The following is a 22693-nucleotide window of genomic DNA, read 5'->3' as shown; positions in this document are numbered from 1 at the left end:
AAAATTCTTTAAAAAAATATGTTATGTAATTCCGTTTATATTAATTTTATGTGTTATCTCTTAATTTTTTTCTCGAAATTTTCATATTCTCTGTGTGGGAGTAGATCTGTTTTAAATACATAATTCCTCCTACAAGTTCAAACTTTGTGCTAAAAGCAAAATAATTAGGAGTTAAAATTACAAACTAACTCTTCAACTACATACTTGTAATTTACACAAACAGTTTAGTGAAGTGCGGGACAAATTTTCGAGTTTGGTAAAGTTTAACTCTCTCCTATTCATCATTAAGTAATGAATCCGGCTAGGATATAACCTTATTTAAAATACTTGTGGTATATATTACGTGAAATTTATCAAGTAGTCCCGTTTAATCAAGAGAATCGTAACAATTAAAGAAAGTTCAGCAATGATGGCAACGGAAAACTTTGGAAAATTGTAATCTACTTCAATCTCGTATGAATAATATGGATCCTTCTAATTTAAAAATCTGTATCATTATCAACTTTAAAGTTTATAAATGTAATAAGTTATACAACATATTTCAGAAATAAATATAAACTTAATTTCACTCTTTTAGTACAACTAAAATTTTATGAGTAAAACTATCTGTTTTTGTTTAAATATTTCTAAAAATGTGTAGAATTATCAAAAAGCCCAATATTGACTGAAAATGTACTCAATAATTTCTCTCAATGATTTGCGTACTTTTTGCTTTCACTCAGACCGATTTATTTGCACTGTAGAGTTCGATTTGCCCTTCTTTTTAAACTTAATTTTAAACGGATTTTCTGCTCACAAAATTATTTTTTTTATTAATATTTTGTTATCTGGATTCTATGTCAATTTTTAGGTGTACTTTAATAAAGGTTTCCTATTCTTAAAGTTAACCGTTTTTGATATATTTAATTTTTTTTAAATTAAAAAAACACTACCTAATTCAAAAAGATGTGTATTTTACAATAATAAAATTAGAGCGATAAAATGTATAGGGGACATAACTAAAACTCTTAGCTTCCCTGCCATAATTTAAAATGACTTAATTTTATACAGGGTGGTAGAAATTTAATGCCGAATTTAGTCAACTTTAAACCATTTTAATTTATCTTTTTAAATAGAACAAACACCATGTATATTTTTGCGCAACCTGATGAACAATTTTGTTCTCTTTCGAATGGTATAATTGTTCCCTATGCCTATCACTTCTTGTTTTTAATTTTTATTTACTGTTTTTCGTGCAGTCAACGGGATATCGCATAATTTCTTGCGAGGATGGTTGTGAAATTTTTAGTGGAACTTCAAAACAAGCACCTACTCTGTCAGTATTATTTATTGTTAAAGAATGGAAAACGTAAATATTTATTCAGTTGCTGGCATTCTAATTTTATTATTTATTCACTGTGTGGATATTGAGTAATTAATTCCTATCCGTTGGTGTTTATGGTGTTGTATTGTAGACCATTTAATTTGTTGCTTTTTAATAAATAATGCGTACGCTTATGTCTCGCGGCTCAGTTTTGACAGCCCTAATTATTAATGTTGCTTTTAACTTTATTATTAAGCTAATTGAAATATACACTAACGCAAAAAATTAAAGGGTTAGAAAAATTTCCGAAACTTTTCCGTGATTTTTGACAGACTGTATTTAGGTGAAAAATGGTCGTATCGAGAATTAAAAAAAGCTTCTATGTTGTTATAAATGAAGCCAAATATATCGCTGGCTTTAGATTTGCCGACTTTGGAGCTATGTTTTCGAAGGCTTCCATGTGAACATGTGCCAGGCTTGGGAATATTATTTTTCTCCATTATAAGAAGTTATACAGGGTGTATTTAAATGGAGGGGCACAAATTATACCAGAGATTCCCTGGGTGAAAAAAAGTCGATTTAACCTAACATACCTATATCCCAAGTCGCATAATAAAAAAGATACAGGGTGTCAAAGTGAAAAATAAAAAAATGGGTTTTCCTTAATAATTTCTATAATTTTAGTCAGAAATGTTTCAAATTTTCAACAGAGAGGTTTTTTAGTAATTGGAAAAATAATATAATAATGATTTTTGAGTGTCGAGTACGAGGCGCCCTCTGCAGGCAACGTTATGCATTGAATATGTAGTAACTTTTTTGTCAACCCCCGTATACAGCTTTTAGTAACAAAATATGAAATATTGGACTTTTTTGAACAAAAAAGGTATACTTATTGAAAATGGCTAAAGCCAACCGTTGAGGAGATATTTTTAATTTCATAAATTAGTGTTACGGATTTATACCTCCACGAATACCAAGGTACAAACAGACACTTTTGTTAATAAATTCAGAACGCATTGCCTCACAGTAATTATTAGTTGTGTTCTGTATTTTAAAATTCGACCAAAAGGGGGCGCAGAAATCAACTGAGACAACATTATTTTTCTTGTTTTAAATTTACTTTACTATTTTTGCATACCTATTATTTTAGCGTGTGTGAATACACTTGTTGCATAATTTCTATTTAATTGTTTTTTCGGTGTCTTTATTAAAAAACACATTTTCTTGTGTATGTGAAATTATTTAAACTCTGAGTTAAAGAAATCTCATGAAATAACAGTTCAGCTGAAAAAATATTACAAAATACTTACCTATTTATTGTTAGTTTAATAATAATTATTAGAAAAAGAGCAAAACAACTAACACCAAGAGTCACTACTTAACAGTCAATACCTAGATAATTTAAGAGAAATATGTAATTGGCTGGCAATAAAAAATTTTTTAAAGGATATTTTCGAAGTCATTTCCATTTTCCTGCAAGGATAGTCTAATTCTACGATTAGAATTACGGCGAACTCTTGAAAAAATATGTATGTCATTCTTTACTTCCTCAGCTGCTGCAAAAATTCTCCACACTATCAATAGGGTTGGAATAAACAACATTTTTAAGTGACCCCATAAAAATAGTCCATGGGTGTGAGATCCGGTAATCGCACAGGCCATTTGACTGGTGCATCGTTCCCTCGACCTATCGATCTCTCAGGAAAATTTAAATTTAACCATTGTCTAACAGCTACTAACCATTGCCTAACAACTATGAACAAGAGTTCCGTCACGTGCGTACCACATGTGTTCACGGATAGCTAGTGGCACATCTTCAAGCAATATTGGGAGTTGCTCATTTAAAAATCTCAAATATTCAAATATCCAGCTCCGCCGAGATGCCGAGGAAGAATAAACAGACCAATAAGATAATCTTCTACGATTGTTGCCAATACATTTAAACTAAAATTATGTTGAAATTTGGATGTACAAACTTGGTGAGGATTTTTGTCAGACCATGAGTGAAAATGACGCTTAATCACCAAACAAAATACCGGATAAAATATTTCTGTTTTCCCTTGAAATGTTCATATACCATTGACAAAAATATATCTTGTTAGGTAAATCCGCAGCAGTCAATTCATACACAGGTAGATGGTAGGGGTATAAAAGATTATCATTTGCAATTTTCCAAATCGTAGTATGTGAAACGTTATACTGTGTCGCCAATTTTCTGGTACTAGTTTCAGAATTCTGATCTTGTAAATTGATAAGGACAATTTCTTCAAGTTCTACATCGCGAATAAGATGTCTTCTGCCAGTACCTTCAGGAGGAGGTTGAAGTTTTTTTTTACCGACGCAAAAGTTTTTCTAGCAGGAACACGACGATTGGGATAACTAGCATGATGAAGTCGTACAGCAGCAGCACAGTTCTTGTAACATTTAAAAAATACTTGCAACATATCGACATACTCGTCATTAGTATACATAATTTGTTATTTTATTCAATTCCAAAACTATTTAATATCTAGGATGCAGGTAAATAGTGACTAAAATCAATTAACACTTTAAACTAATACTTCAAAATTGCAATTTACGAGTATTATCAACTGACATTTATCTACTCGATTTTTAAATTTATTTAAGCAACTCGAACCTTGGTATTCGTGGAGGTATAAATCCGTAACACTAATTTATTAAATTAAAAATATCTCCTAAACGGTTGGCTTTAGCCATTTTCAATAAGTATACCTTTTTTGTTCAAAAAAGTCCAATATTTCATATTTTGTTACTAAAAGCTGTATACGGGGGTTGGCAAAAAAGTTACTACGTATTTAATGCATAACGTTGCCAGCAGAGGGCGCCTCGTACTCGACACTCAAAAATCATTATTATATTATTTTTCCCATCATTAAAAAATCTCTCTGTTGAAAATTTGAAATATTTTTTTATTTTTATTAAGGAAAAACCATTTTTTATTTTTCACTTTGACACCCTGTATCTTTTTTATTATGCGACTTGGGATATAGGTATGTTAGGTTAAATCGACTTATTTTCACTCAAGGAATCTCTGGTAATATTTGTGCCCCTCCATTTAAATACACCCTGTATATTAGACTTACGTAGTCAAAACTAGAGTATTTTCTCTGTAAGTTTCATGAAATATAGTCAACATAATTTTCTGTTACTTTTTAAAATACGTTTGAGAATTAACCAGTTGATAATTTGGTAGAGATCTACAGATCTAATTCACTAGAAAAAGGATAGACAAACATGCGTAAGAAAGCAACATCTAGAAGCGTCTATACAAAGCACTTAACACTCTGACATTGAAGTTAATGCTAAATTTATTTAATTTCTTAAATATACTAAGCTACATTTATGTCTTAATTCGTAAGGACAGTCTGGCAAAGTGCGGGACAAATTTTCATGCCGTCAAATAAAGTTCCAGCTCTCACCTCGTCGTCGTTAATGAACCAGGTTAAGTTGGCGGGGGGATCCGATCCTGGGGAGTAGCAGTGGGCCGTTATCTTCTTTCCGATCTCGACTTTGGTGGGCTCGATATTCATCACTGGATTACCGTTAGGCAGGTCTGTAAGGTAAGGGCCTTTTATTTAGGAAATCCCTATATTTCCAAAGTTAACAAATATGTGGATGAGCCCCGAAAGAAGTTAGACCTTGTAACGGGGGCGATATGTTCTCTAGGATTACGCGTCTCCACGTTTATTTGGGTAAGATTTAATTTTCTCGGGGCGGTTGAATATTAGTGCCAGGCAATAGGATGGAAGGATTCCATTACGGATTTCGGAGGGTGCACCCTTCGACACGTTGAAGAAAGTTGATTGAGATTTGAGTGGGAAAGTTTGTTACGGGCGACGCGACGGTTTTGAAAGGATCACGGCGATTTTTTTGCTTCAACAAGGGACATCCCAGAGAATTTAATAGAAAAAAAAAATCGTTTTCTGAAGTTTCTAAAAATGTATTGCTTTATTTTCATATTTTAATAGATTTATCATTGTTATTTATTATTTTCTATCTATTCTTTAATGAAAATTATTACAGATTTTTCAGTAAAGTACAAGTTTTTAATAATGGAAATTCAATATTCAGTCAATATAGCTCAGTATTGCTTTGAGCACGACAGATCCAAAATTTATTAATTTTAATAATTCACATTTATTTTTTATCTTGTAAATTTCGTAAATTTTTGGAGGTGGATGAAAAATGTGTAATAATGAGAGTGAAATTGAGAATTTAACTCCACCAGAAATTGTAGAACGGGCCTGAAGAAGAGCAAATAATTTATAAAAATAAGGTTAACAGTTTTTTTAGAAAAAAGACTGTTTATTTTAACACCAAAAAATTGAAATCTACAAGTTTATGGCAGGGTGTTGACTAGCTAGTAGTAGTTGTCGATGGTAGAAGATATCTAGCTGACCATCCCTATGAAGCAGAAGACCCTGTGAAATCGAAATTTTCACCTATGCACAGTGGGAAATATTGGAAAAATTCTCGCCACTCACCAATTTTCATCGTCTCGTGATTTTTTTTTTAATAATCTCGTGGTAATCTGAATATTCATATTCCGGTGAGGTTTTTTCGAAAAACCCTTTTTTAATGCTTAGGGAGCGCCCCAACCTCAATGTCAAACAAAATTTTTGAATACTCGATGTTCAGTTGTAGAAAAAAATTTTTAAAAAGTATCTGCTATTAATAAAATTGATTATTATGACCCTTGATGATATATCTGATGTTTTTTCTTCAAAAACCCAACGTCAAAATTATTAATTCTAACCTAAAAGCCTTAAATTTACAGTGGGAAAAGTTTTTTTACACACCAAAAGTACAACATAGATTCAATAGAACCCTACGTAACATGTTATACCCAAACCATGAATTTGAATCTAAAAAACCTAACCTCAAACAACATTAACTAAGTTTAAACTCACTAAATTAAGGATTAATAAAAAAAATTAAAAATATCTTACTTTTTATTAAAGAAAATAATTTCGTGACAATTTTTTTCACTCTAAAGATTTGATTTGACAATCTTTCCAGTTTTGAGGTTAGGTTTTTTAGATTCAAATTCATGGTTTGGGTATAACATGTTCCGTAGGGTTCTATTGAATCTATTTCGTACTTTTGGTTTGGTTTTTCGAAAAAACCTCACCGGAATATGAAAATTCAGATTACCACGAGATTATTAAAAAAAAATCACGACGAGACGATGAAAATTGGCGAGTGGCGAGAATTTTTTCCAATATTTCCCACTGTGCTATGTTTTGAATCGAAATTATCACCCATGCTTTGAATACAACCGCTGAAACTGTCCACAGAACCTAAAAGCGCTCTAAACATCCCAAACCGCAGCAGACGATATTTGGAGAGCATGATGCTGTTGATTGAACGATCGCTGACGATTGTCGCGAGACACTCCAGTTTCTAATTTTTCCGTGAAAACCCTTGGAATGACACAAATTTCGAGCTAGGTCTCAAAACCGAGTTGCATTACATAAACTAAAATAAGAGCCAGATTTAACAAAAGGTCCAAGCAACACCTGAAATCCTCTACGGAAAGACCAGTTGTCAAAAGCCAATGCAAAAACCATTACAAGACATTGGCACCACGAAGTGTGATCGAATGTCGACTCTGGTTCCTTGCATTTGTATAACCAGGGCGGAAGTGTCTGGCCAGTATTTGTACATAACCATAATTCAAGTGTATGCGTCGCTCAATACCTTGAGGGAAATCAATACCTTGAGGGAAATAAGTCCCAAGGGTATACACGACAGATCCAAAAAATCTGAAAAACCAAATACAGTTTTTTGCGAAAACGTTGAACGAATTTTAATTTTTATCATGTAATTAATTGCATTATACAGGCTGATTCAAAATTCAGTTCAAATAATTTAGGAGCGTATTTTTGAGTCCAAAATATTTTTTTATATTTTCACCGTAAATAGTTATAAAATTTGAAAATATGATGTGCATTTAACTCTTCTCCAGCCAATATCTCGGAAACGGTTATTCTGAGAGATTTCGACCAAGTATACCTTTTTTGTTTAAAATTAATAGGGGAATAAACGCACTATACGAACCGTCAATGTATAGGGTAGCAAAAAAGTTAGGGTCAATTTAATTCAAGCGTACCCTTAAAGTGCGAAAATGCTCTTAATTCCAAGAAAGAAAACATTTCAGTAGAAAATGGTTCATTTAGAAGCCTATCAGTGTCATCTCGAGGGTGTATTCATTGTAATTAGGCCAAACAAATCAGAAAGGAAACCTCTAAGAAGAATAGTCAACCCTAGTAGAAAAAGACCAACTAGTGCGACGCGCTCTTCCGCAAAGAGAGGGCTGCGACAACCTTGATTACCCTTCTGGCGTAAACAGCGATCTTATCCAAAAGAGAGGTTGGAAAATATAAATCACGACAATTTCTTCTTGATTTTATTTAGGTCATAGTACAAAATTGTTGGAAACTGGAACAGACGGATACTGTTAAAAATCAAAGTTGCGATCTTTTGTTCATACACAGGGTGTTTCATAATAGTATGTCTTTATTAAGGGGGGGAATCTGCGCATGATTTTAAATGCAAAAGTTCATATAAACATATGTCCGTAAATATTCCGTTACCGTGGTACAGAGTGTTAACGATTTAATAATTTTTCTGTTTTTTCTTTGTATCTCTCACAGTTTTTGAGACATGTACAAATTTGGAACGCAGGCTAACTTAGATTACCTGCATCATTAGCGCTTCCTAATAGTTGTCACGATTTATGGGGTGATGCTTTTTCTGGGGTCGGACCCCTTTTCAGCCCCCCAAACATTCCTTCGGTACGTCACTGGTCTTCTCGAGAACAAGGGTTTAGAATTAGACTCGGTTTTTAATTTAGCGAGTTACAGGAAATCATGAAACGGCAGCAGATACGAAAACATTGCAAGAAATAACATTTGAACAGGGAAATAAACCCTTAATCTAGAAGATTAAGGTTCACTTCTCGATTCTCGATTCTAGAAAAAGTATCAGTACGAGACTACTATTAGGCAGGGCTAATGATGCAAGTAATTTATTTTAACCTACGTTCCAAATTTGAGCATATCTCAAAAATTGTGGGAGATACAAAGAAAAAACAGAAAAATTACTGAAATTTTACCATGGCAACGAAGCATTTACGGGCATATGTTGTTTATATGAACTTTTTTACTTAAAATCATGCGCAGATCCACCTCCCTGAATAAGGAAATTATGAAACACCCTGTATATTGCTTATATTGTTCCATTTTGATATAAATAACCGACTGTTAAAATTAGAACGCCACTTTTAAGAACACGTGCTTGCAATGGGAACTTGGTGGACTATACAAGATAAATGGCTTAAAATGTTTGTGATGAGTCTGTAAATGAATTGTTAGTAATGATTTCGGGTTTATTTATAACTTTTTGTAACAAATTGCAGTAGCCTTAAATTTTAAGCGCAACAATTTGCAGTGGCTCCTAACAAACCCAATTTTAAAGACATCTCATTAACAAATGACTAAATATCGGTCTAACTTAGTACGATCTTAATTAGCATCAGAATTTTACTGTTTAAGTTTGTTTTCATTCCGGATACAGGTGATACCCACTTTATTATAATTGAACTTAAGCCAAAATCGTCAAGGTGTAATTAATATATGCCCCCTGCTTCTTCTGTTTCCACCTATTTCTATAGCGGAGTGGAATTATATCTTCGAAAATATTTAATTAAGGCCAGAGCTCGGATTAAACGTCTAGAAACACGTACTGGCACATCCCGGACTGCGAGCTTTAATTAATTTTTGCAGTATTAACTTCAAGCCATAGAATAGAATTAAAGCGAATTTATCATATTTCTTTAAAAGGGCAGGATATTCAGCAGCTTGTAGTAATGAGATTTATTTATTTACCACACACGTAAAAGTTCTGAAAGTAATTATCACTGGAATGGTAATAATTTTTATGAAATATGTGTTTTATTAAATTTTTACTCTGTAGATATGAATTTTTATAATTTCAGAACTTCAGGCGGAAATTTCCTGCAGAATAATTTTGAAGGTGCAAAATTAATAACCTCTTTCAGGATTTTCATTACATGCTTACCTGCAACTATCATATGAGCTACTTTGATGTCAGTGTGGAAGAGTGGGCCATCTGCTGATACCTCGCACTTATAGTCTCCTGTTAGTTCTCTGCTGACCCCGCGCAGGGTCACTTCAGTTGGTCCTGAGCGGGATATCTGAAAATAAATAAATTACACAAAAATTGATAAAACAATTTGATGCTTTTATTAGATATGTTTTTTACGTTCTATTTACGTTTCAAAATGGTAGTTCACGGCAAATAGTATTGATTGAACCTTCCCGGAAATTACATTTTTTTCTGAGACAAATGGTGGAAGCAGCATCTAAATCGAAATTATTATGGAAGTTATTTGAACATTCGTTCCGTAATACACAGAATGATGCTGCAGGAAACATTTAAAGCTAATTCCTGACAGAAAATCAAAAAAACAAACAGTAATACTTTTTTCTTAAAAGAAGACTTAACAAGCAAGAAAGCTTTGACGCTAAAATTGGTCTAAATATGTAAAAAAAAACTCTCGTAAACATTAAATAACTTGTTTGACAGACCCTTCAGACTTCCACCAATTCCGACGCCACTGTTTAGTTTTATTCGTTGGTCACTTCTATAAGGAGCCTCCGCTACACTAAAATTGATGTCGATATACATATTCAACATACAGGGTGGTGCATAATATACAGGGTGTCCCAATAAGGTCGGCGAGGTACGATATTAGAGAAAGTATAGATCCTAGAGTCCTAGAGCTTCAGGAAAAAAATTTTGATTAATAAATCGACCAAGAGAAATAGCGGGAAATAGTTTTCAAGTTCGTAGCTCGTATGTTAAGGAGCGCAATCTACGTACCAAAACATAGAGTTGACTTTTTTTCAGAAATGTTTCCTATTCAGGTATATTAAATAGTACAAATATGGATAGCCGGGTTCATTGCGCATAACTTTTGTTATTGACATTTTGTTCTATCTCTCGACAGAAAGGGTGGGGGAAGCCCTTAATGTCTGATCAGAAAAATGCATTTTTTTAAGGATTGGCTCTTCAAAAACCCATAGTGTTATACCTCGTTGGAAAGGTATTTTCATGCTTTGTCATTTACCTCAAGTATTTATTTTTAGCTCACTAATTTGCGAATAACTTGATAACAAAAAAAGATATCGAACCTTTCTGGCGTCAAAATGTAGCTATTTTTATGCTCTTCAAACTAACAGAGAAAATATTTTATCTTGCTATTTCACTTTTTTAAAATAAAGTGAAACAACCTAAACTTGGATAAATAGCGCCAGTAAATAAACAACACTTTCGTTAGGAATTTCAATCTTATACTATATTCATCAATTTTTTGTGCTGAATTCATTTACGTAAAGAAAAATATAGCATTGCATTTAAAATTTTTGAGAAAAATCCATGAAACGTCATTCGTTTGAAACAACGCTATCTATAGGTTTTTATTAGATAAATCATTGGAAATAAAAACTAATTGCCATCATATCTGTGACATAAACAGAAATTTTAAGTTTAAAAGAGAACTTTTTTCTTTGTGACTAATTACAGAATTTGAGCTTTCCTCTTCCTGTAGTTATATACTTTTCTTCTTTATTTTATAACACCTACAAAATTATCAATCACAATGAATTGTAACAATTTTCAAACCAACAGTTATGTATAAACTAAGACAACAATAAACAATTTGCCAAATTCGGCCAGGAAATATAGAGTTGGAAGCGACTTTTTAGGTCGGCAAGCTGAATTTATCACGATAGATGCTAAATATTATGTACAATAACATTAGTTTCCACAGTCATAAAAATGGGGAGAAGATTGTTTACAGGGTGGTTAATTGTATAATTTTTAAGTAAATTCACGTTTTTCGCTTGTAACTTTTTTCCGTTCATTTCAACGAGAAAACAGTAAAGTACTTTTTTTTCGTCTTCAAAAGACCTCCAAAACTAGCCCTCTAGCGTCAAAAAATATTGATTATATCAAAAATTATAAATATAAGAAGTTTATTTATGACTTTTGAATTAAATATAAACTGCATTATTATTACCAGAACGTTTTGGCATCGCATCATCTCATTCCTTATCACTGCCTAATAACTCACACGAAATCTGGAATCGGTAAGTTGAATAGTTTACAAGTTATGGCCTTATAAACAAATCAACTAATTATTGGTCTGGACGATTCCGAGGATCGCACTGATTTTTTTCATAGTAAATTTCATAATAATACATTGAAATCTATAATTATTTTTTTTAATTTCAAAATTGCAACCTGGACATATTTTTTATTTTTCAGCCTTAGTTGCAGTATGACGCACGAGCGTGATATAGTTATATATTATTACATATTATAGACTGTCAAATATATTATTGTCAAGCGAATTTCGCTTATTTAACGGCATGACTATGAATATTATCGTCATTTTCTTCGGACTCGCTGTTGTTCGCTTCCCCCACCCTTCCGCCGCGCCACGGCTCGCCGAAAATCAAGCGACCCACTGACTTTTGACAATATTTCTTATGCACTTAATATACTTCTACAAATAAAATATTTTTATCTGGGAAAGTACTAGGGTTGCCGGTTATGACAGTATTTTCTTTTGCCGCTACCAACCTAATTTGTTTAACAATAGGTCGTCAACTTTGACAGTCTGTAACTCCGTTGTTTTTCAACGAATCTTGACGATTTTTTTTTAACTTGAAGCTCTTTTCAAAAATCGACTAAATGGTGCACCTCCCCATTATGCAACACCTGTCCGTGCTTATTTAGATGAGCTGTTCCCGAATCGTTGGATAGGGAGAAGGGGGCCGATTGAGTGGCCAACCAGATCGCCTGATTTGACACCCCTAGATTATTTCTTGCGGGGATACTTAAAAAGCAAAGTATACGTTACTAGACCGGTTAATTTAGAAGATTTAAAAGCAAGAATTCGTCACGAGATACATCGTATACCTACTGAAGTTATTGATAATTTATTAATCGTCTTGGCTACTGTCAGGCAGCCAACGGTGCACAATTTGAACATTTAATTTAGTCGATTTTTACATAATCATTATCATTTTCAGTATTGTGAAAATTAAATTTTAAAATCTTCAAACATTATTTTCTTGAAATTTTTGTTATGTAGCACCTTAATTTTTCATGATCTCTGTATGTAGAATGACACGCTCTTTCAAATGGCATGGTGAAAATTAAGGGTGGCTATTTAAAAAAATTGTCGATGACGTCATATCTCGAATAACGATGACGTCACAAATATGGGTCGTATGTCAAAAAGTGCATTTTTTAAAGACAAAATCGATGTGCCAGGGGATTTTTTCGAAAACTTCTCAATTTAAAAAATAATGAATTTATTCGTTACTTTTCTAAAGCACTGTATATCTCTTAAAATAAAAAAGTTGAAGCAGGTACGTAAAAACTAAGAACTCTTCAACTCAGAAAAAAAAATTAGCAAAAAAATTCCGTTCTGAGTTACAGCTAGTATTAGTCGATCAAACTTCAGCGGGGTGTGGATAATATTCGAAGTACCTCTTTTTATTTATTTTTGTTTATACTAAGGTACATACACACTGTATTTTTTAGAGTCTCTATACCATTTTAAGGGAACACTAATACAGTATTAGGACCAATTATTTAAATGCAACCATATGCAATGCAATTACGTAAAGGATAATAGAAAATCCAGTACATCAACAAAGTTCACATAGATGTGGAACCAAACGCTACCTGATGAATTGAAATGTAATCTACATCAGCGTTTAGAAAAGGAAATAAAACGAAACGTACATCACAGAATTACATTTCAGCACGAATTTCAGCATCGCTATATGATCGCTTTATAACTATCCCTTTAAACTGATTAATTAATTTAATTAATTTGACTTATCTGCAAGGTTTAAACTGTAACCTAAATTTTATCGGTCGCAGTGTTTACCAAAAATATTTCCGGTAATTGCAAAATTAACCGCAGGTAATCAGCGATAGTGGCATGTGTTTTTTTTTTGTTTTCGCTTTATATTATTAATAGTACTGAATTTTGGTTTCCGAATACATTGTTTGTTAAAAAATAATTATATTTAGTATATTTCAGTGCATTTAAAACCAGCTTTGATGTGGATCAATTTAATATATTATTAATTTAGCTTTTTAGCGACCGTTGTAAAATATTTAAACAAGGTTGTTAGGAAATTAATGCGAAAAATAGTTTTATTCGATTTGTTTCCAGCGGACTGGGTATTCTAGAACGAAGTATCATATTATGCAGAATATTAAAAAAAAAATTTTTGTCTTTTGGTTTGGTTTGGCTTTTGGTCTTATGGATCATTAATAGTTATTTGTTTAACTAGACAGTAGGTACAAGATTTAATGCCGGTAATGCTGGTATTTAACAGACGAGGCACAGCCGAATCTATTAAAGCAGCCAATACATTAAATCTAGTTTACTGCCAAGTTAAAAACATAATTTTTTCGCCGAACAATTTTAATTTTATCATAATAGCAAACAAAGTTATTTATTTTATATTATTAAAATTGTATGATACTGTAGTGATTGTCTTTTAGCTGTAGTGATGGCCTTATTACTTATCTTTGTATGTAAGATTTATTTACTTTTATCAGATCAGTTAGGGTCTGTTGTAGCTAAGGAAAATGATTGACAAAAAAACAAGATTTTGTATTAGCAGAAAAAATAAAATATAAAATTATTTTGAGGCCTCATCCTTTTCGAATTCAATTATATTAGCAAGAATTTAAAATATATTATTTATGTTGCGATAAAAGTACATCGTCAACATAGCTACCTACTTCTTTCATGAATAATAACAATTTAATCAGGTCGTATGTGGTTGCTATGAGACCGTTATTAAGTAAATAACTTAGGTACACAGTAATCACCATATTGTTCTTATTTAAATCCATAAAAATAACTATACTATTTTTGAGATGGAAGAATTCACATTAACTCCACCATAAATTATTGAATCAGCAAAGCAAATAGAGCGTAATTTATTACCAGAAAAATCGAAGAAGATTTATCAGCAAACATATAAAAAATTTAATGATTACCGGACTAAGAATAACATTGTCTTTTTCAGAAAAGGTACTATTGGCATATTTTTCTGAATTCAAAACAAACAGGACAAGGGATATCTCTTAGAGGCTGTTCTAATTTCACTATCAATGTTTACAATAAATAAAATTACTTTCGTTAAAGAACAAATTTTTATTTTTATTTTAGCGGCATTAAAAGTGATTCTAATGCCTAGGCAGTAAATATGACATTTTTAGTGCCTGGCAGCTGTCACTAAAACTACGCCTTTAATGTCGATCGAAGAAAAAATTGATTTAATATAATGAATTTTATTAAAAGTAATCAGCATATCCTATTAAAATTTGTATAGCTCTTACTATTTGACAACTGTCAGAAAAGTAATAATAACTTCTAACTTACCACAGTGATATGATGAAAACTTTTTGGAGCCACTGACTTCACCGATAGCTCAATTTTCATTAGCATTTTCATATGTTACCGCTTTGTCTATAAATTCATTGTTATTCATTATAAGAATCTAGAAAAATAACTGATTTCGCTTAAACATTTGTCACTAATAATTTTAACAATAAAAAAAAACAAACTTTTTCGCAACGAAATTTTAAAGTAGAACTAGTGATTACATAAAATTTACTAGGAAAAAAGTGGACGACGCGCCATTGATAACCACAACTATTACTCTCTTTTCATGCAGTGTGTAAGTCGGGGACGATTCCAGAAGTTCTCAATAAGTTTTAATAATTTCGATTATCATTAATTTTATGCACCGTTTTGCGGTTTCAGCGACTCTGATTACACAAGTTGCACACTAGATGTAATTCAAAACTTCTACAATGCTTTTATACAGGGTAGCCCATCGAAAACGTACCGCAAGGCATTACAGGGTATTAATGAACTTTTCGGCAAAATCCAAAAACAGGTAAAGTTTGCTTCTGAGGGGTACAACTTTTGGGGCAAAAAGCATAGCAAAATCTTCAACACCCTAAGTGGGGGTGCCACCCCCCAAATTTTTTTAAATGGGAATGGGGGTCGAGTGGGGGGTCATTAGAAAGGGCTTTTAATTCTCTATACATCGATTCTTACTTTTTGAAAATCGATCCATTATTTTAGAAAATATGCAGCTTTGAAAATACGAACAATATTTTTGACGAGAAATGCGAAAATCGATTTAATTTTACTTCAAAACTTACGGTATTAGCTTGGTAAATTCCTTCAAAAGAATTCGCTGTTTTTTTTTCTGATTTGCGAATTCTTTAGCCTGATTTTGGTGAGCAAAAAATTGTCCGCTTTTTGTTTCGTATTTAGATAGGCCACAAGAAGTTGCTAGATAACTGTCTTGTGACTTGTAGTTGAAGAGTACCAATACTGCCGAGTCTTTTAAATTGATTAATTATGGTGTACTCAATTCCAGAAAGAGTAGAAATTATTGAGCTTTTTTTCAAAAACAATGAATGCGGAAATCGGGTCGCCGAACTGTTCAACCAACGGCATCCTGAGAAACATGCGTCTGGAAAAATTGTTCGCGAATTGGTGGCCAAATTTCGCGAAACTGGCTCCGTTCATAACAAAAAGAGGCAGGTTGAAAATCCGGTACTAAATGAACCTACGGAAATAGCGGTATTGGGGCAAGTGGCAATGGATAGTACGCTGAGTACAATGCAATTGGCTACTGCGACAGGAGTGAGTCGTACAAGTGTCCAACGAATATTAAAAAAATACAAATTCCATCCTTATAAGATTCGGCTAGTGCAAGAGCTAAATGAAGACGATTTTGATCGTCGTTTGCAATTTTGCGAAATAATGACTGAACGAGCGATAAACGATAATTTCCTCTTTAATGTGTGTTTTTCGGACGAGTGTACGTTCTTCTTGAATGGTTTAGTGAATCGCCATAATTGTCGTTACTGGGCTGATACCAATCCAAGGATTTTCCATGAGACACACTCCCAACACCCCCAGAAGTTGAATGTATGGGCAGGTATTTTTGGAAATTCCATTGTAGGTCCTTTTTTCCTTCCTGGAAATTTGACAGGCGATATGTACTTGGATTTACTACAAAATGTCATCGACCCAGCTCTAACAAATATCATAGAGGACGACCCTGCTTACAATGAACACGAACTGATTTTCCAGCAAGACGGAGCTCCTCCACATTACTCGCTCAATGTGCGCAATTACCTAAATGAGACGTTTCCAGGACGCTGGATAGGACGAAGAGGTGCAATTGAGTGGCCCCCTCGGTCACCCGACTTAAATCCTTTAGATTTCTTTCTCTGGGGGCACATTAAAAGCAAAGTTTACAGCACTCCACCTGATACCTTGGAAGATCTGCGAGGACGAATCATTAATGTATGTCGCGAAGTAACACCGCAAGTGCTCCAGAATGTTCGACAACGGTTTGAAGACAACCTGTATCATTGTATGCAAGTTGGCGGACAACATTTTCAGCATTTACTTGACTAATACCGTAAGTTTTGAAGTAAAATTAAATCGATTTTCGCATTTCTCGTCAAAAATATTGTTCGTATTTTCAAAACTGCATATTTTCTAAAATAATGAATCGATTTTCAAAACGTAAGAATCGATGTATAGAGAATTAAAAGCCCTTCTAATGACCCCCCCACTTGACCCCATTCCCTTTTGAAAAAATCTAAGGGATAGCATCCTCACTTAGGGGGTTGAAGATTTTGGTATGCTTTTTGAGCCAAAAGTTGTCCCCCTCAGAAACAAATTTCACCTGTTTATGCATTTTGCCGAAAAGTTCTTTACTACCCTGTAATGCCTTGCGGTACGTTTTCAATGGGCTACCCTGTATATAAAATATATAGAGGAGAAATTCCGTTTTCGCTTTATTAAAAGAAAGAAGGTATTCAATTAACGTTTTTCAAATTAAGCTTTCCAATCGCCTCTTCCGAAACGTCGCCGATTCTTTTTTTAATGATCTCGTCTCTAATCCATTATCTAACTACTTCCTTCCTCCCAGAGGGAAATAAACATATAAATGTGAGGGGTCTTTAAACCAAGATAGATCTCGAATCAGTCTCCTCAATCTTTTAGGTCGGCAATAAATTTAACATTCTCATTTCGTTTCTGGGGTTGCGGTTGCTTGGTTCCCATTCTTTCAGAACTTCCTCGAATTACGTAACTCATTGATATTTATGTCGCCCGCATAATGTACGGATTGTTGAAGGGAAAATATGGAAATCTCCGTCGACGACGGCGGAACTTGATGCAATTAGGGATCAAAGAAAGGAACACATGAAATATCAACATTTTCATTACCCAGCATTCGAATGGAGACAATCAGTTGTTATTTCGAGCGTTATTGGTTCAGACTCGTCGTGATTGAATTCAAATAAGTGAACGGAATTAAGCTGACATGCTCTTGGCATTTTCAATTATACGAGAGGCTTTATCTTGCAAAAATAATTATTTTGTCTCTTTTCTCTTTCGAAAAAATGTTTGATCCAGACATAAAGAATAACCCAAGACTTTCTAGTAGATTATTTGGGTACATAAATTGTTTCCATTTGCTCTTAAACCGAAATAAGTAAATTAAAATCAAATACCTGACACCTAATAAGGTCCACATTTTAACAATTCCAAGAAAAAAACGATTGCAAACTTTGCACGAACATTAAAGAAACAATACTCAGAAAAAATAAGCAAAATGGTTCTTGTTGTTCATGAATTTTGAAGCTGACACATTTTTTGACGTAAAATTTCTCATTTGTGGGTCTTGTTAAGACCCTTTTGCGTGTGTAATAATATCGTTATGAGCCTCATTTGATTCACTTGCCTTTTAGAAACTTAACCTAGTTAAAAATACAAACTTGATAGTTTTCTACAAATTTTAGACATTTTCAGGAATCTTTTTAGATTTATTTAATCCATTCAATCCACTTTCATTTTCTTTCAATTTTTAATAAATAAATGCTAGAAACTTCCTGGATTCTCTTTCGTAAAAAATAAATAAAGAAGGCTCCCGATGAATACCAACGAAGCCTCACAAAAACGAGGCAGACCCTGCCTCGACTTTATATTTTTTGTCGGTCAATCCAAATTGTGAGCGCAGCTTTCCATTTATTTACATTAAGTTGTTTGTATATCCAAACAAACCAAATGGGCATTTTATGAAAACGCTCTTTAGTGCATCCTCAGAGCGACTGTTTGCTTTGGAAAAATATGTGGCAAATTGAAAAGGGGAGGTGTTGTCTTTTACGTTATTCCTTTTGCAAGATGTTTTTTATTGCCTCCTGCGTCAGTTTACCTATACCCGCGTATCATAAAAATGTTCAGGGATTCGTATCCAGCACTTAGACTAGTAAGGGTGGTGAGGGGTGCATGGAACAAGATTCCATAGGCGTACTACTTGAGAACGGGTTACTATCACTGTCATCACTAGAGCTGCTGTCATCTCCAAGGAGTATTATCAGTGGATTAACCAATACATCAACTGTTGGGTCGAGATCCCACATGCGTTGTTTCTCTTTGTGGACATGCATAATGCATTTACTCCATATTTCTGCTGTAATCAGATTAATCTCTTTCTAATAAACACTGTTAAAATCTTGTTTCAGTTAATACGGTTTTTCTTGAAAACCATAGTTTTTTAAAATTTAACAAGAGTAAAAAAAAATTAAAATTAAATTCTGCTGTGAATTAATATCATTATTTTTCAATTCGGTCAATGAAGAAAAAATTCGATACAATTTTAGGGGTGAGTCATACCCAATGAACACTTTGTAGTGCTTCAATTAACTTTAAATCATAATCAATGAAGACCAGTAATAAACCCAAATTAAGTACCAAATTTGATTCTTCTGCGGTAAAGTGTTGCAAAGATATTACTTTTTTTTCGAAATTTAGGGCCCCACTTTGGGGGCTAATAACTCATCTGGGTCGTAACTTTGTATATAGATAAGTTTGGTTAAATTACAATATTTTGGACACCCCTACATGCACACCCCTGTGTCGGTTCTTATGCAGGACACCCTGTACCTTTATTTTATCGTGAAATGAAAACTATCGTGGTTGCTTTGAATCAAACCTCAGCTGTTCACACGGAATGCGCCAGCCAAGTGTTTATTTGCCCTTGAGATAATGTTTGAATATCTTTTAGGTCTTCATCCTCCGAAACGTTGTACTTGAGGATGAAGACAAACAAGAGACCATCGTTATATCAAACCGAATAATCTTGAAATATACCTAATTTTCCGTTGAACCCTTGTAATTTGAAAACAATGGACATTTAAAATGGAACATCACGTCCACCCCTGCCTCACGGCGTCCCCCCCAGAAGGTGTCGTAGCTGTCGCATTACTGTCATATTAGTGGACTCGACGGGAACAACCCGCGCCGCTGTAGCTCGCTCATTCTCCTGACATTTTCATAATCTGTTTTAAATTGCCTGGCGCGGCGTGTTTTCTTGCTCAAATTGTTTCCGAATGCGAGCTCAAGAAGAGATAACCAGCGGCTTGTCTAGTCTAATGCATTTCTCTGGAGCATAAATAGATTCCTGGTGGGAGCCTGACCTGGGCGAGGGCTTGGCTTATCAAACGGTTTTGCCCGGATTAAACGGAAAAGCTGCAGCGACTTTCAAGAGAGTAGAGTGTGTCCCGGACACTTTTTAGCCATTTACTACGTTCCTTCGATCGAAAGAAAATCAGGAACAAAGTTGATGAAATGAAGAGAAGGAATTAAGTGATTAGTAGCAGTGGAACGTAGGAGAATTAACTGCAATATACAAGGCTTTTCAGTTTGAGTGGATGAAACTTAACCACATCTCGATTTAGGGGTTCAAATTTCGTCCAATATCTTTGTTGCGCATAATAATTTAAATAAAATTTGATATTGTGCAAAACCATACTTATCGTATCAACTTCGACGTCACCTGTTACATGGGTGTTGCACAATACTGAAAACGTAATATTGACAGTTGGTAGAAGGAAGCACAAAAACAAACGCTTAGGTGGGGAGTTCTTGAAGGAAGCCTAGATAGTTGAAGTGAGAACAGTGTGGAGATGGGTAGTAAGACGATCGGCGGGCAGTGTGGCAAAATAGTGAAAAATCAAAGTGTTTAACCCGTTTTATAATTAGCAGGTAATTATTCTTTAAATACTTTGTTGTTAATTGTTCTATGTAACCTTATGATGATTATAGACGTTTCATGATAATAATTCTGTATATGTTTCGCCTTCATTGTCTTATGCTCAGGGACGTATATTTTTCTAACGTAAAATTTTTACAATTAGTATTAAAGATTGCTCATTATTTATTACATGTTAAAATATGTATTGTCGTGACTGCCCGGATTTTGCAATAACAACTCCTTTGTTTCACATTTAACTTGTTTTGTCATGATTACGTTGTTCTTTGATTTCTTGTGCTCACTTTATGTCAAGACGCATATAAGGGCCTTGTTGTATTCACTAATATTTTCACCCGTGAGGAACGAATCTGAATATATATATATATATTGAACTATAGTTTTCGAAAGTTTTATTACTTTTTGTTTATAAATGACATTTTTACAGCAACTTTAAAAAATTGACGTTTTATACCGTTTTTTCAATCTCACGGCTTTGTTATTACAAAATTCGTAATCGGACCACCGCCATTTTGTAGCTATTTTTATTACGAACAAAATCATGTCCTAAGCATTTTTTCGTATAAAGTCATCCCGCTGAGTTATTTAAAGAAAACTACTAAAAAAAAAAAAATGTTCACTATTCAATTGTTAATAATTTTTTCCTGATAAAATACTTTGTTAGCAAATTAACCTGTTATTGTTCTCATCATTTAAAGTAGGCCTGTGTAGTTATTTCCGGGTTATTAAGGTTTGACACAGGCCGAACCTCTACCAACTGGACTAATTATAAAATCACCATCAATTGACTCAGGCTCTTTTACAAACTTGGCAAGGAATTACCCAACGAGACATCCGGCGGTGCATAATATGCGAGTCCCCTTAGAATTGGTGATCAGGAATAGAGTAAGCAATATTAAATTGTGATCTGCAACGTTAAATCAACCAAATTTATAAAAAAAAACTGCTACCATCTGTCAGAGTTTGTCATGGAGCGTGTAGATCACCCTGGATTTGTATTATATGTATATGTTATATCGGTGTAGTAAAAATTATTCTTTATTGGTAAATTTTAAATCGGTTGTGGTGGCTTAGACCGCAAGTCCAGAGGTGATTCAAGATACTTTCCAGTTTTTAAATGTAACAGCTTGCTTTTATGTCACCCCAGGTAAGATTCTTCGCCCATCCCATCAATTCCTCTGCGGTTCCGAAGCGTTATTCCCCAACAGATGTTTATTTTTTTTTAAGATAAAAAAAGCCATATCTGGAGACGAACACTTTCATCCAGTCTCCACTTATTTATTACCTACCCGATCGGGACGCGGCTGCCAGGAGGGCACATCACGTCGCGTTACGTGCCGGTCCGCTTTTGCACTTCTTCGGGTGAGGATTTCGGGGACGCGGACAGCCCACAAAGGAAAGCTTTCAGGAGGGTCGGAGGCGGCCAGGATAAAGAGATTGTCCCCATATAAAATGTATTCCCGCTTTAAGAAAGTTTATTATCTCGAACATGATTGGTGGGAACTCGGTTACGGGCGCGCTGAGGAGCGTTTTATTTTGTTTTATGGGTGGATGGATGGCGGGGCGATTTTAAAATATAAACGCCGAAGGTATCCTCAAAAAAAGTAATCGCCAGGTCATTGGAAAAATCTGTAAATACCAGCAAGCAATCCTTGAAATGCAGAAATAACGAGCGTTCAAATAAAAACGTGGTCAAGTTGGTTCTGATTTGGACGTAGAGTGTAGCGTATAGCAAATGAACTTAAACGTCATCTGTCAAAGCGATAGAATCGCCGCTATCAATTCGAATATTTTCGTTTTAAAAAGCGTTTAAAATGGTGTTTTCTCAAGAACAAAAAGTGTTTATCATAGAGTCCTACTTTAGAAATGGACGCAAGATTGATGGAATATGGAAGTATTCTATTGAGGAATGTTTCATAGAATTTCAAAATCAATTTCCCGGCGTTGTTGAGTACAAAATTTTTCAAAGTGCAGTTCAGCGTTGTGTTAATGTTTTTCGTGAAACGGGCAGTGTAACAAGAAAAGAAGGAAGCGGCCGACCTAAAAAGCGGACTGAAGAATTAAAAGAAAATGTCCAACAAATAATGGAAAATGCGCCAAGAACTTCTGTACGTGTTTTATCACAAATGGTGGGAGTATCAGTCGGTACCTG

The 22693-nt window shown here is 33.9% G+C and overlaps 1 protein-coding gene across 1 annotated transcript in view; it reads right to left on the bottom strand.

Moving 5' to 3' along the window:
* LOC108917070 overlaps positions 1 to 22693 on the bottom strand; it is a 118652-nt gene that overhangs the window by 8171 nt on the left and 87788 nt on the right. The window contains exons 3-4 of the mRNA XM_018723502.1: positions 9407 to 9542; positions 4744 to 4877 (exon numbers count right to left, since the gene is read on the bottom strand). Coding sequence (XP_018579018.1) covers positions 4744 to 4877; positions 9407 to 9542 — 270 coding nt within the window. The remainder of the gene's footprint in view (positions 1 to 4743; positions 4878 to 9406; positions 9543 to 22693) is intronic.

The sequence above is a fragment of the Anoplophora glabripennis genome, unplaced genomic scaffold (assembly GCF_000390285.2).
Source record: "Anoplophora glabripennis isolate ALB-LARVAE unplaced genomic scaffold, Agla_2.0 scaffold69, whole genome shotgun sequence".
Classification (NCBI taxonomy): Eukaryota; Metazoa; Arthropoda; class Insecta; order Coleoptera; family Cerambycidae; genus Anoplophora; species Anoplophora glabripennis.
This window is presented reverse-complemented; position numbering and strand designations above follow the sequence as displayed.